Raw genomic sequence first — 14449 nt, forward strand, 5'->3', positions numbered from 1 at the left:
AGGCCAGGTCCTTAGCACAAAAGAGATTTATTTGCCCCATACAGACAGAGAGCAGGCATAAAGGATGAAGACGGGGTAGAGGAGGAGGGAGAAGGGGACGGAACAAGGGAGAGGGGACAGAGAGGCAAAGGCTGCCTCTGGGTAGAGAGGAGACATAGGCAAATGGCGGTTTATAAAGGTCCACGGGGAAAGCCCATGTCAGGATGAGGTGTTTAATTTTAATTGGACAAGTTATTGAGGGTAGCCAAAGGGGCTTTCAATTGCTGGATTCAATCCTTTGGTAGTCAGCCTCAAGAGGAGAAAGTAGCTAAGTGAGGGAATTAACCTTGGGTGCTAGCTTTATGCATGTAACCTAACAGTTTTTAGCAGGCAGACGGGATGGGAGAGAAGGGCATCCGTGCTCGCCACACTCCAGCTGGCCAGAGTCCAGTGGAGGAGAAGTCGTAGAGTGCTGCCTGTTAGTACAATGCAAGGACGATGAGGGCCACTAGCCCGTGCCTTTGTGCTACTCAGGTGTTCCTCTGCGCCTGTGTTTTAATCTCTTTCTTTCTCTTTGTGTATTTTATATAGAGAGACGGAGTTGTAGTCAGATACGGTGGAAAATAATTCAGAGTCTTCTTCAGGCATTGTTGGAGACTGAAGCCGGGGCTTCTGGCATTGTAGGCTTGTGCTCTACCATTAAACTGTCCTCCAGCATCAGTCTTACTTTATTTGAATATAATGCTAACAGTCTGAGGGAAATATTTGCTTAAAGAACATGAGCATTGGTTATAGTGAGATTTAGTGATCAAAGTAACATTGTTCAAGCTTGGTTAATAGGCTGTTACCAGGAATTTGCTTTGTTATGAGCCTACAGAAATACACAGATTATTTCCTTGTTGGGAATAGGTTTGAGGAACCACTGGCCAATCTGCTAAATGAACGACATCGGACAGTGAAGGAGCTGCTTGAACAGCTGAAAATGAAAAAATCTTCAGCCAAACAGCAGCCTGAAGTGGAGAAGCTTAAGCCTCCGAAGGAGAAAGTTCATCAGACCCTGACTCTAGACCCAGCGCAGAGGAGCAGGCTCCAGCAGCAGATGCAGCAGGCACGCCTTTTCCTCTTGTCTTGTAACTGGATTCTCTCCAGACTTAGCCCAGAAGCCAGAGAGGGCAGTGTGGTAAAGTCAAGAGATGGCTCTCCCACTTCCCATTGGAAGCCCAGACCTTAGCAGTGTCTGGTGGCTAAGGCCCTTGAGAAAAGAGCATGTTGATGGCTGTGGCTCAGGTGGGAACCTGTGATATACAGGGTTAGAGATTTCAGAGCTCTCAGTAATGCGTTCAGAGTATTAGTCTCTCTAGTTTGAGGTTCAAGCTTGTCTGAGTTTGCGGTTTTGCTCAAAAGAACACAGCTCAGCTCAGAAATTCACACCAAGATCCTGCTTTGCTCTAGTCTCTCTGAGAAGCAAAACTTGTGGTACATTTGCAGATTTGTTGGTAGGATCTGCGTTTCTGAAATGGCAACTTTTTAATAAGTCTTTTTTTTTCCTTTCCAGCATGTTCAGCTCTTGACACAAATCTACCTTCTCACCACCACCAACCCCAGCCTCAGCTCGGAGGCTGCCACCACCAGGGTATTTCTTGTAAGGTTCCATATATTCATACATGACTTAAGTATGACATCAGCCTGCCACTGTGAACGTCTTTCACATGGTGTAATCTGTGTTTCTTCTCTCCTGCATGTGTTTGTTCGCTGTGCCTGCTTGTCCTCTGCCTTCCTGTTTGCTTAGCACTGAGTCTTAGGAAATGTTTGAATCTTATTTTAATTGCACCCTCCTGATCTTGGGACCCATTTCACTTGTTTTCCTTTCCTTTTCTTTTCTTCCTTCTTTCGTTCCTTCCTTCATTCTTTTCTTTCCTTCTTTCAAGACAGGGTAGTTCGAGCTGGGCTGAGACTCATAAGTTGGCCTGGTCCTCTCACCTTGACTTCATAAGTACTGGAGAAAACTCTTTTGTGGTTTCATGGTGTGTTTGCCAATATGCCAAAGTTCCTCTATGGTAAAAGAGTCTCCTCACATCTTATTGTATTCAGAACATCGTGATAAAAAATGGTTTTTGATATATTATTCAGAAAAATTTAAAATAAGATTTATTTGTTTTTAATACCAGCACTTGGGAGGCAGAAGCAGGTGGATCATTGTGAGTTCGAGGCCAGCCTGGTCTACAAAGCGAGTCTAGGACAGACAGGGCTGTTACACAGAGAAACTCTGTCTTGAAAAATGACACACACACACACACACACACACACACACACACACAGGTTTATTTTATGTGTGTGAGAGTTTTGCCTACATGTACGTATGTGTATAACATGTTCCTTGATGCTTGTCGAGGCCAGGAGAGGGTGTCAGATCCCCTGAAACTGAACTTGGGTCGTCTGCAAGAGCAACATGCGCCTTTTAACTGCTGAGCCAGCTTTCCAGACCTTCAGAAAATGTTTTTTATTTATATTTATTTGTTTGTTTGTTTTTTTAAGACAGGGTTTCTCTATGTAGCCTTGGCTCTCCTGCACTCACTTTGTAGACCAGGCTGGCCTCAAACTCACAAACTCACAGAGATCCACCTGTCTCTGCCTCTTTAGTGCTGGGATTAAAGGCGTGTGCCACCATGCCAGGCCCAGAAAATGTTTTGTTTGTTTGTTTGTTTTGTTTTTCAAGACAGGCCTTGGCTGTCCTGGACTCACTTTGTAGACCAGGGTGGCCTCAAACTCACATCGATCCACCAGCCTCTGCCTCCAGAGTGCTGGGATTAAAGGCATGTACCACCACGCCTGGCTTCAGAAAATGTTTTTTTTTTTTTTTTTTTTAAACAGGAGGCAGGCCAGGTGGTGGTGGTGGTGCACACCTTTAATCCTAGCACTTAGGAGGCAGAAGCAGGCCGATCTCTGAGTTCGAGGCCAGCCTAGTCTACAAAGTGAGTTCTAGGACAGCCAAGGCTACACAGAAAAGCCCTGTCTTTGAAAAACAAGCAAGCAAGCAAACAAACAAACAAACCAAAACCCCAGATTGGAAGTGGGTGTAGTAGTGGGGTTTGCTTTCAGTATTTAGTATTTGGTGAATGAGAAAGGTGGATCATGAATTCAAGTGTGCCCAGCCCTAGATTGTGAGATTGTGTCTCAGATATCTGGGGTATGTGCATGGGAATCTGACATCCCCCCATTCTCCCCTCCCTCAGTGCTGAGGTTACATCCAGGGCTTTTGCATACTTCATAACTGCTCCACCGCTGAACTCGGTCTAACTTGAGAGTACAGTGCGCATCTGGACGGCTGAGGAATGTTACAGTCTTGAGAGTCAAAACAAGAGAAGCTGGGCATGGTGCTGCATGCCAGTAGTCTCAGCACTCGGGAGGCAGAGGCAGGCGGATCTCTGTGAGTTCGAGGCCAGCCTGGTCTACAAAGCAAGTCCAGGACAGTCAAGGCTACACAGAGAAACTCTGTCTCAAAAACAAAACAAAACAACAACAAAAAACCCCAAAAAATAACAACAGCAAAAATAGGACCAATGAATGTACATCCAGTCCCTAAATGGCTGAGGCCAAAGGCAGACAAGTTACAGGGGGAATGATAGCAATTAAGAGCGATTGTTACCTGCCTCTAGTCCTATAGCAGGAAGAGTCCTTTCCCCGTCAGAGCGTGAGGACTGGGTTGTCTGGAATCTTCTCAGATCCCTGTTGTGTCCTTTTTTCCTAGAAAGAGCTGGGTACATTTGCTGAGAATTCCGTCGCTCTTCACCAGCAGTTCAACCCCAGCTTTCAGACTTTGTTCCAACCCTGTAACTGGGTGGGAGCGATGCAGCTCATTGACGACTTCGCACACATCAGTGTCGACTGCAGTCCTCACAAAACTGCGAAGAAGACAGGTAGGTGACGCGTGTCACTGTCAGATTCTCATTGGTACTGAGAGATGCGAGTCTTTAGTGTTTTAGGTATAATTCTTAGGGATGGAGGGTGCAGGATATTTGTAATTTATTCTTTCTGACTTATCTTCTAGGCTTTAGGATTTCATGTTGGTGTCTGTACTGGCGTAAGAGAGGGAATAGACAGGATAGGTGTGCAGAAATCACTGACTGCTAGGACATGAGCTTGAATGACATGGGTGTGGTCACTGTCACATGAACAGTATTTGGGGTTTGGTAAAGAGAAAGTCAGGTTGTGAAGGTTCAGTTATGTTTCTGTTCTTAATCTGATTCATTAAGGTCAAATTGTGAATTGTGGTGGCTGGAGATGTAGCTCGGTGGCAGAGGACACCTTCCTTGTGTGACCGATGTTTAACATCATTTCTAAATGGCGTTTAACATCATTTGGGGCCTACCTCCCAAATCCACACTTCATTAAAAATGAGAGTGTCACTTACACTTTCTATGTATTTTTAAAATTACTTTTATATATCTACACATGGTGGGAAACAAGAAGACTGCACATTTCATATTACATAGCAGTAGGAGTTGTTTTTCTCCTTCTTCCACCTGGCTCCCAGGAGCTGAGTTGAGGCCATCAGGCCCAGTGGCCAGTTTGTCTGCTAAGCCGTCTCCCTGGCAACTAGAGCATCAGATTTGTAAGGGAGAATAACCAAAGTATAATTTTTATCTTGAAAGAGCAAAACTCTTGTTGAAGGTCTTTGTCTTGTGAAGACTGTTTAAAGAGAGAAGGGATGGAAAGCTCTCTGAGGATAACAGTATATGTGGGAAAGCTCTCTGAGGATAACAGTATATGTGGGTGCTGCTAGGTGCCTTATGTTCTGTGTTAGTAGGAAAGGGTTCCATACAGGCAAGGAGGAGAAAATTCGGTGTGGCTTAGCTCCCGTTAGGCGGATGTGAGGTTGGAATGCATGGAAGCTTGAAGGGATCGAGCCAGGAGAATTTATAGGCTTTTGTGAAGCTCTTTGGTTCTTAGATTATCTCAGATTATCTGAGATTTATCTCAGATATTTTTTTTTTTTCTTACAGGCAGTGAATTTCCCTGTTTGCCCAAGCAAGTGGCCTGGATCCTGGCCACAAATAAGGTTTTCATGTATCCAGAGCTCCTTCCTGTATGTTCCCTGAAGGCAAATAATCCTCGGGATAAGACCATCTTTACCAAGGCTGAGGACAAGTACGATTACTGTGAGGAATGAAAGAACACATTAGCGAGAGACAAAGAGAACCTTAGGGGAAATAAGATGTGTGACACGGAGACTGGAAAGATGCTCAGTGGTTAAGAGCAGTCACTGCTCTTCTAAAGGTCCTGAGTTCAATTCTTAGCATCCACATAGCAGCTCACAATTGTCTGGTGCCCTCTTCTGGTATACAGATGTAAATGCTGACAAAGTACCCATATGCTTAAAATACATAAATAAATCTTTAAATTTGAAAAAAAGAAAAGAAGAGCAAAGGGGAAAAAGTGTGTGTGACAAGGACACGGACCAAAGTAAAGCCATGTAGATGACAGTTTCAGCCGTTCTATTGGCAGGAGATGCAGCACATGTTGCTGTTAAAAACTTCCTAATTATTTTATGGGTGTTTTTCCTGCTTGAGGGCTGTGCAGCATGTGTGTAACAGTGCCAACAGGCTGGCAAAGGGTGTTAGAGGCCCTGGAACTCGAGTTGCTCATGGTTGTCAGTCACCGTGGCTTTTGCTGACTGAACCTGGATCCTCTGGAGGAGCTGGCTGTGCTCCTAAGCACTGAGCCCTCTCTCCAGCCCTGGCCAAGCACACACATTCTTGGCCTTTTGTTTTCCATCCTCTTACTTTCTGCTTCTAAAAGGTGGGGGTACAGCTGTGAGCCATTAGGCTGGTCAGGTGGTGCTGGATGTTAGCGTGGAGCCTTGGGTGTGCTGGGCACTTTGCTGAGTTGTTTCCTTAGCCCTCTCATGCTGGTACAGCTTCAGTAATTTAAAAAAATTTGTAATTTGCTTTTTTTTTTTTTTTTTTTAAATTAATTTATTCTTGTTACATCTCAATGTTTATCCCATCCCTTGTATCCTCCCATTCCCCCCCTTAATTTGCTTTTAAAAAACGCAAGAACTTGATGGCACACGCCTTAATCTCAGTACTCAGGGAGGCAGAGGCAGGCGGATTTGTGCGTTTGAGGCCAGCCTGGTCTATAGAGCGAGCTCCAGAACAGCCAGAGCTACACAGAGAAAACTTATCTCAAAAAACAAGACATAATAAGTTCAAATTGTCATTTTATTCATTGAGTTCCTGCTACCATGCCTGAAGCAGCTCACCCTGTGACATGTGATGCTCTTTTTGTTTTGATTTTTGAACTGTGACGAGTCTCATTTGTGCTGGGCCAGTCAATGCTGTGTCTCTAGCCCCGTTGATGTTATTTTTGAGACCAAGCTAGTGGGCCTTCTATATGGCCGACAAGCACCGTAACCAACAAGTTAGTCATGTTACACTCCTGGCATGTGCCGTGGAGCACAGGCTGGTCTTGGCCTGGGTGTCTCCTGCCTCAGTCTCCTGGCTGTTGAGAGTGTGCCTTTGCCTGATTTTGTTTCTTCTGTTTTTCTGTCATAAGGCTTCACCAAGGATGTGAACTTTAAACAAATTTATTTTAAGCAGTGCTGGGGATTAATCCAAGGTCTTTCTTGTCATTGTTTTTTTTCCCCCCAAGACAGGGTTTCTCTGTGTAGCCCTATAGCTGTCCTGTACTCGTTTTGTAGTTCAGGCTGGCCTGGAACTCAGCACTCTACCTGCCTCTGCCTCCTCCAGTGCTGGGATTACAGGTGTGTGCCACGATGCCCCAGCTCATGTTTGATCCTTAAAACACCCAGTTCTCTGTTAACATCTGAAGTGTAGAAAGTGCTTATGAAGCGGGAGCAGGCTGGAGAGTGCTTGTGAAGAATGGTCTGTGAAGTTAGGTTGTGTCTTTGCTTCTCTCTCAGTCTCTTAGCTTTAGGCCTGAAGCACTTCGAAGGCACCGAGTTTCCTAAGCCTCTAATCAGCAAGTACCTGGTAACCTGTAAGACTGCGCACCAGCTGACGGTGAGAATCAAGAACCTCAACCTGAACAAGGCTCCTCACAACGTGATTAAAGTGAGTGTTTCTGCAAGCTCCCCTGTGCCGCCTTTGTTCTCTCAGCTCTCAGCGAAGGGAGGGGAGGCCCTGCAAAAGACAGCTAATTGAAGGGGTCATTTCTCCCACTATGTAAGATTAGTTCTGCCCCTTCCTTGTTAAGGCGTTGGTTCATTGATCTGCTCCAGAGTACCTTCTCGTGACTATTTGCCTAAGTCAGAAGCTATTCAAGTCAAAGGATTCTACAAGTTCTTGGTCCTCTTAGCCGCACTGTATCTCTCTAGCCTTTACAAGCAAGCAGGCAGTTTTTCATTCTAAACCCTCTCCACAGTGCTGCTCTGCTCGCTTTAAAGATTTATTTTGTTTTTTAATTAGGCATGTGTCTGTACATGGGTATGTGCAAGTGTATGGAGGTGCCTCAGATCCCCTGAAGCTGACTTACGTAGATGTGAGCCTCCTGACGTGGGTGTGTGGGTGCTGGGAACTGGGTTAGAGAGGACGTGCTCTTAACTGCTGAGCCATCTCTCCAGTTTCCAGCACTGCTTTGTTATTTAGACATTTATGTCAAAGTTATATAGAATATACTTCAGGAGTCAAGTAAACGAGTTGTGTGGTGTAGCTGCAACCCTGCACCCAGGAGACCAGACACTGTAACTGCTGTGACTTGAGACCATCGAGGGCTCTGTAACAACATCATTTTTAAAAAGAGACAAGTAAAAAACAGACAAGAGAAGAAAAGATTAAATAACTCTGTAGGCTGAGTTTAAAGTCCATTAAAAAAAATATTTTATTTAATTTTAAATTTATGTGCATTGATGTGAGGGTGTCAGATCTTAGAGTTACAGACAGTTGCGAGCTGCCATGTGGGTGCTGGGAATTGAACCTGGGTCCTTTGGAAGAGCAGGCAGTGTTCTTAACCACTGAGCTATCTCTCCAGCCCCTTAAAGTCCATTTTTAATTTTGGTTCCTTACGCCTCGTTTTTCCTTCTCCACCTTAATCCCTTTCAACACCCCACACCAGGTAGGAGAGAAGGACGGTTAGCGGGGAGCGAGGTGTAGTTCTCTTTGCCCACTTCCTGCTGTTGTTGTTGTCGGGCTCCTTGAGGCAAGTCCAGTCCTCGTTTCAGGATTGCTCCAACTTCTTGTCAAAGTCCGCTGGCGCTGGGCAGTCTGAGTCAGCCCCATAGCCCACACCTGGGGTTAAAACAAAAACGTTTGCATAACATAACTGAGAAAGCAAAACTTCCAGAACGTAGCTTAAAGAGTCAGGCAGGGTCTGAAGCTCTTGCTATGGAAGTGCTTTACCCTTCCCAGAGGCCTGTGTGTTTGGAAGGTGAAGTGCTTACCATGGCACTGCGGTAGCAGGGTTATAACTGATTTCTCGGTGTTTGGGTTTAGGCCTAAGTTATTAACCTTCAGTCATGAATTCCTGTCTGCCTGTCTTCATTCCTTCCTCCCTCTCTTTCTGCTTCTCTGCCTCCTTCCTTCCTTCCCTCTCTTTTTTCCTCCCTCCTTCAGTGCTAAGAAATGATGTGTCTCTGAACCACTTTCCTAGTACCTTTACTTACTCATTTATTCTGTTCAACTCTATTGTTTTTAAAGATTTTTCATTTTCTGTGTGTGTGCCTGAGTACATGTGCCCTCTGTGTGTGTGTGTGTGTGTGTGTGTGTGTGTGTGTGAACCATCTTCCCACTCCCTGATATATTGATCTCTGTGTGTGTGTGTGTGTATTTAAAGTTATTTATTATTATGTATACAGTGCTCTGCCTACATGCACACCTGCAGGTCAGAAGAGGGCATCAGATCACATTATAGATGGTTGTGAGCTACCATGTGGTTGGTAGGAATTGAACTCAGGACTCTGGACGAGCAGTCAGTTCCCTTAACTGCTGAGCCATCTCTCCAACCCTGTTTATGTATTTTTAAAGTCACATGCCACAGTGCACACATGAGGTCAGAGGATTACTTGAGGAAGTCTGTTCCTTGCTTCTACCATGTGAACTCAGTTCCTCAGGCTCAAGCCTACTGGCTGACCATTTAGTATATGTATTAGTTAGTTTGTTTATTTTGAAACAGTGTTTCTCTGTGTATGCTGGTTATTTACTTATTTGCTTGTTTATTTACTTATTGATTGATTAATTGAGTGACTGATTTAAGGCAGGGTGTCTCTGTGTACTGGTGTCTGTCCTGGAGCTTGCTGTGTAGACCAGGCTGGTTTTGAACTCACGGTAGATCCTTTTCCCTCTGCCTCCCAAGTGCTGGAATTAAAGGTGTATGTCACCACACCCAGCTCATTTACTTTTAGAATGAAATCAACATCCTCTGTCTCTTCTCCTCTTCCCCTGAGATCACCGATACATTCCATCTGCTTGGCTCCCAGTTTCTTTTCTTCTGTCTTTTCCAGATCACACTGTTACCTGCTTAAAAGTAGCTTCTGTGTGTAAGAGGAGGGTAAGCTCTGTGTCCAAGAGGGAATGTTTAGTAAGATTATTTTGATGATTTACTTCCTTTGCTTTCTGACCTAAATTTCCAAATTTCTTTACAGTGGGGCTTATTGGGGAAGATAGGTTTGAGTTTTAGTGTTAATCAGAATGGGCAGATAGTAAGTAAATCATTGTAAACCCTCATTGATTAGAAATGCAGCGTTACTCAGCATGTACTCCTGATGCATCTGTACGTGTGCGACATCAGCCACCCCAGTTACCAGTCTGGAGGAATATGACTTACACTCTGTGTTTTCACGCCCAGTTTTATAAGAAGACCAAACAGCTGCCAGTTCTGGTGAGATGCTGTGAAGAGATCCAGCCACACCAGTGGAAGCCGCCCGTAGAGAAGGAAGAACACCGACTCCCATTCTGGTTAAAGGTCAGGCCCTCCTTCAGAGTGGGAGGGGGACGTCGCTGAGCATTTCTGTAGCAGTTAAGCGATAGTTTCCAAAGTAAATTCAGGAAAACCTTATAGATTTGGAATGTGCTTGTCCTAGAAAATTGATGCACAGAAAAGTGGTCTTGGAACCATGTTTTTTTTTCCCCTCTTTGGTTTTTCAAGACAGGGTTTCTCTGTGTAGCCTTGGCTGTCCTGGACTCACTTTGTAGATCAGGCTGGCCTGGAGCTCACAGTGACCCACCTGCCTCTGCCTCCCAAGTGCTGGGATTAAAGGCGTGCACCACCACACCCGGCCTTGGAACCATATCTTGAGGCTGTCCTTCACTAATCTTTAGAATCCAGAAAGCTAATTTTTCTTTCCGCTATATTCTGATGTGTGCTACAGCTGCTGTCCTTGTCCCATAGGCCAGTCTGCAGTCCATTCAGGATGAACTGCGGAACATAGCTGAAGGTTCTACAGAAGGAGGAAATAGCACTGCTGCTGAGACCAGCACCGGTCAGCACGTGGAGAAAGGCAGCTCTGATTTGGGGAGTGAAACGCGGTACCCACTGCTGTTGCCCAAGGGTGTAGTACTCAAATTGAAGCCAGGTTCCAAGCGTTTCTCCAGAAGAGCTTGGCGACAGAAGCGGCCGTTGGCCCAGAAGCCTCTCCTTATCCAACCCAGCCCTTCTGTTCAGCCTACGTTCAATCCTGGGACCTGGACTGCTCAGTCAGAAGTCCCTCCGAGCAGCACGGTGGTCCAGATTCCCCACCTGATCCAGCCAACTGCTGTCTTACAGACACTTCCAGCTTTTCCTTCAGTGGGGGTCAGTGGAGAAGAGAGTTTTGAGTCTCCTGAAGCACTGCCTTCCCTGTCTTGTTCTGAGGCCCGGACAAGCTTCCCCCTGCCTAAGTCTCAGTCACCCCTGCCGCCTTCCTCTGCACCCAAGCTAATGCTGCCCTCACTTGCCCCTTCTAGATTCCGAAAGCCATATGTGAGGCGGAAGCCCGCCAGAAGAAAAGGAGCCAAAGCTGCTCCCTGTGTGAAACCTGCCCCCATCATCCACCCCGCGCCTGTCATTTTCACTGTCCCTGCTGCCACAGTAAAGGTTGTCAGCCTAGGCAGTGGCTGCAACATGATCCAGCCTGTCAATGCAGCTGTGGCCCCAAGTCCCCAGACCATTCCCATCACTACTCTGCTGGTTAACCCAACTTCTTTTCCCTGTTCGTTAAACCAGCCCCTTGTGGCCTCCTCTATCTCACCCTTAATTGTTTCCAGCAATCCTCTGACTCTTCCTGTACCATCTGTTCCTGAAGATAAGGCTAAAGTGAATTTGGATATTGCCGAAGGGAAAAAGGCTCCTCCAAACCCCGAGTCCAAAGTAAAACCCCAGGAGCTAACTCCCCTCTGTGCTCCTACCCTCTGCAAAGAGGAGCCTCGGCCATGGCATTCTTCAGCAGGTACAGAAAGCCAGGGAGCTCTCTCAGAATCGAGTGCCTGTGGCTGGGCTATTGTGAAAACAGAAAGCCAGGAAGGGGCTTCAGAGAAGAGTGCCTGCGGCTGGACAGTGGTGAAGACAGAGGATGGTGAGCATGTTGTTGAGCCATTGCCTCAGAATTTCCAGGAATCCCCAAACTCTACATCGAAGGAGTTAGAAGAAGTGGTCAAGATGGAAGCTGAGGACTACATGGAGGAAATCTCCAGTAGCTTCCCCAAGCAGGACATTGGTGAGAGAGTGAAAGAGGAGTGCTCTATGGAATTAGACAGTGCCTCCCCGCAGGACAAGCCGAGTAGTGCCAGAGAGATGAGAAAACAGGCAGTCTTGCAGAGGGAAGAGACGCAGACAGCTACGTCCCCTTCTGTGTCCCAGGACGCTCCTGATGAGGGGAGTGCAGGCGGGGATGCGAGCAAAGGATTGCCCAAGAGCACCTCGTCCTCCATGGACCAGGAGGTGCTGCTCAGTAGTCCTCCAGGGAAGCCCGAGGACTTGGCCAGTGCTGACGGTCAGGCCGTGGGGACCCCAGCGGGACCAGACACTGGAGGGGAGAAGGACGGGCCTGAGGAAGAAGAGGAGGAGGACTTTGATGACCTCACCCAAGATGAAGAAGATGAACTGTCATCAGCATCTGAGGAGTCTGTGCTTTCTGTCCCAGAGCTCCAGGTAAGAGGCAGAGTGGCCGCAGGTAGTCCGGGGGATCGTAGAATGTTCACCTTGTTATGTTAGAGTCATAAGGTGCTACTGACTTTTGAGTCGATTATGGAATTTTGAACTTTGTGTGAAGTGCTGTGTACAGGGGACAGTCTCTTTGAAGCAAAGTACAGGAGGAGGAGAGGGAGGAGGAGGAGGAGGAGGAGAGGAAGAAGTTTGAAAAGTTCCTAAGTATGGGTCATGGCAAGTGCAAAGCTGTCGTCAGGATATGGAGCAGCTGTGCAAGGCGCGCTCTGCTCTCAGGCCCTGCCCCGTTACCGCAGGCCTCTCTTCTGAGTGGTGGCCCTGCCTTGTCTTAGATCCTCATGACACTGCTCCTGTGCCTCCCTCAAACATCCTGTGGGGTGCTTTTAGGAAACAATGGAGAAACTGACTTGGCTGGCATCTGAAAGGCGAATGAGTCAGGAGGGTGAGTCTGAGGAGGAGAACTCCCAGGAGGAGAACTCTGAGCCAGAGGAGGAGGAGGAAGAGGAGGCAGAAGGAATGGAAGCCTTACAGAAAGAGGACGAAGTAAATGATGACGCAGTTGGAGATGCTGCTGAGAAACCGCCCTCTACCTTGGCCTCACCCAAGACTGCTCCGGAAGTGGAGGCCAGCGTAACCCCACCCGGTGAGTGCAGTGGACTCCCGAGGAGGGTACGTTTCCCTCAGTTGCATTGCCCAGAGGACAGTGTGCAGAGTGGGCTGTCTTCTGGAGCTTTCCTGCCCCCAGACAGACTAGGGTGGTGCTGGATTTACACTAGGCTGCCCTGTGTTTTATGTGTGGTTCTTGCCTCTTGTGTGTTTGAGGCTGAGGGCTGTTTGGCTTGCATGCTCACTTCTGTCTTTTGAGGCAGGGTCTCACGCTACAGCCCAGGCAATTCTTTTGTTGTGCTACCTTTTCCCCAGGCTAAGTGTGACCCTCACACCTGGCCGTTGTCTCCTTTCTCGAGCTGCAGTAGTCACTGTCTATAGCCTCCCTACAACTTGGGGAGTGTGTGCTGCTCGCTGTGCAAGGCTGGCACAGGGCAGGCAGCCTGGCTCCTCTGCTGCTTTTCTTGAAGTTAGCTGTTCTGCACGAGGTGGCACTGTGGTGGGTAGCATGGTTACAAGGACTGAAAAAGACTCTTTGTCACATGTACTCCAAGGAGAGAACATCAAAGCTTCTGGAAAGAGCCGGAGCAATCATCGAGCTCGAGGCAAACGGGGGAGCCGGGCTCGGGCCAGCAAGGACGCCTCCAAGCTGCTGCTGCTGTACGACGAGGACATCCTCGGCCGGGACCCCCGCAGGGCGCAGAAGGACCTGGCCTTCGCACAGGCCTACCTCGCCAGGGTAGGCGCTGCCCCCGCCGCCGCCCCCGCCCCCGCCCCCGCCCCCGCCCCCGCCAGGCCTGTGCGCGTGGCAGCTGCTGCTTCGGAGGAAGATGCTTTAAGCATGAAATGTGTGGCTAAGGAGGCAGCTTAGCAGTGGGGGACTTGTCTAGCATGGACAAGGCCAGCACAACCAAAGCCAAGTCTCTTTCCAAGACGCACAATACACTTTGCTTTGCCTTAGCAACTGCCACGGAGTTCTCTGAGACCCGCAGGACACCCAGAGTGCAGCCACGCGTGAGGTGGTTATCGGCGCCCCTGCCGTTATCCCATCTCCGCCTTCACCCAGAGATAAGGAGAAAGACATTGCTGCCCTTAGTGGCAAGTTGTGACTTCACAGATTGGGCCGATACAGGTCCTTAGTGAGTGTTCAGTGCAAAAAATGGCAGTTGGTGTGCAGACTGGGGAGCTGATATCAGGGACGTCTTTGCTGTCTCTTGGTATACTGGGTAGCTTCCTCCTCAGTTAATAACTCAGCAAAGTGACGTACTTGGAGGGACAGGCGTGGCCTTTTCTCATCTGCTTTATTTTGTTAACATTCTAAGTTTGTGTATACGCAACACCTCTTACCTGCTTAAGTGTAGTGCTGAAGTCAGGAAAAGCTGTCCCTAGTTTTTAAAGGTTTAAAGGTTGTTCAGTTGCCTCTCAGGGAGGAGATGGTCTGCCTTGCTGCTTGTTCTGTGTGTTTTGTTACCCCTCAGATCTGTGAGCATGGCTGCCTTTTCCTGTGCCCTTGTTTGTTTTGGAGGCCCAAAGAAAGGATGTTCACTATTGGAGGTCTTCCTGCGTAGGTACGAGAAGCTCTCCAGCATATCCCTGGCAAGTATGAAGATTTCCTTCAGATCATCTATGAATTTGAGTCGAGTACCCAGAGGCAGACTGCTGTGGATCTGTACAAAAGCTTGCAAACGCTGCTGCAAGACTGGCCTCAGCTCTTGAAGGACTTTGCTGCTTTCCTGCTACCTGAGCAAGCGCTGTCCTGTGGACTAGT

The 14449-nt window shown here is 47.6% G+C and overlaps 1 protein-coding gene across 2 annotated transcripts in view; it reads left to right on the forward strand.

The window, feature by feature from the left end:
- The window catches only part of LOC127199429 (GON-4-like protein), a 65764-nt gene that overhangs the window by 42660 nt on the left and 8655 nt on the right, over window positions 1-14449 (forward strand). For both annotated transcript variants that reach the window (XM_051157492.1, XM_051157493.1), the window contains exons 14-23: window positions 889-1087; window positions 1535-1621; window positions 3728-3896; window positions 4983-5127; window positions 6902-7052; window positions 9781-9897; window positions 10324-12060; window positions 12463-12718; window positions 13236-13420; window positions 14250-14447. In XM_051157492.1, coding sequence (XP_051013449.1) covers window positions 889-1087; window positions 1535-1621; window positions 3728-3896; window positions 4983-5127; window positions 6902-7052; window positions 9781-9897; window positions 10324-12060; window positions 12463-12718; window positions 13236-13420; window positions 14250-14447 — 3244 coding nt within the window. The remainder of the gene's footprint in view (window positions 1-888; window positions 1088-1534; window positions 1622-3727; window positions 3897-4982; window positions 5128-6901; window positions 7053-9780; window positions 9898-10323; window positions 12061-12462; window positions 12719-13235; window positions 13421-14249; window positions 14448-14449) is intronic.

Source organism: Acomys russatus, chromosome 15, assembly GCF_903995435.1.
Source record: "Acomys russatus chromosome 15, mAcoRus1.1, whole genome shotgun sequence".
Lineage (NCBI taxonomy): Eukaryota > Metazoa > Chordata > Mammalia > Rodentia > Muridae > Acomys > Acomys russatus.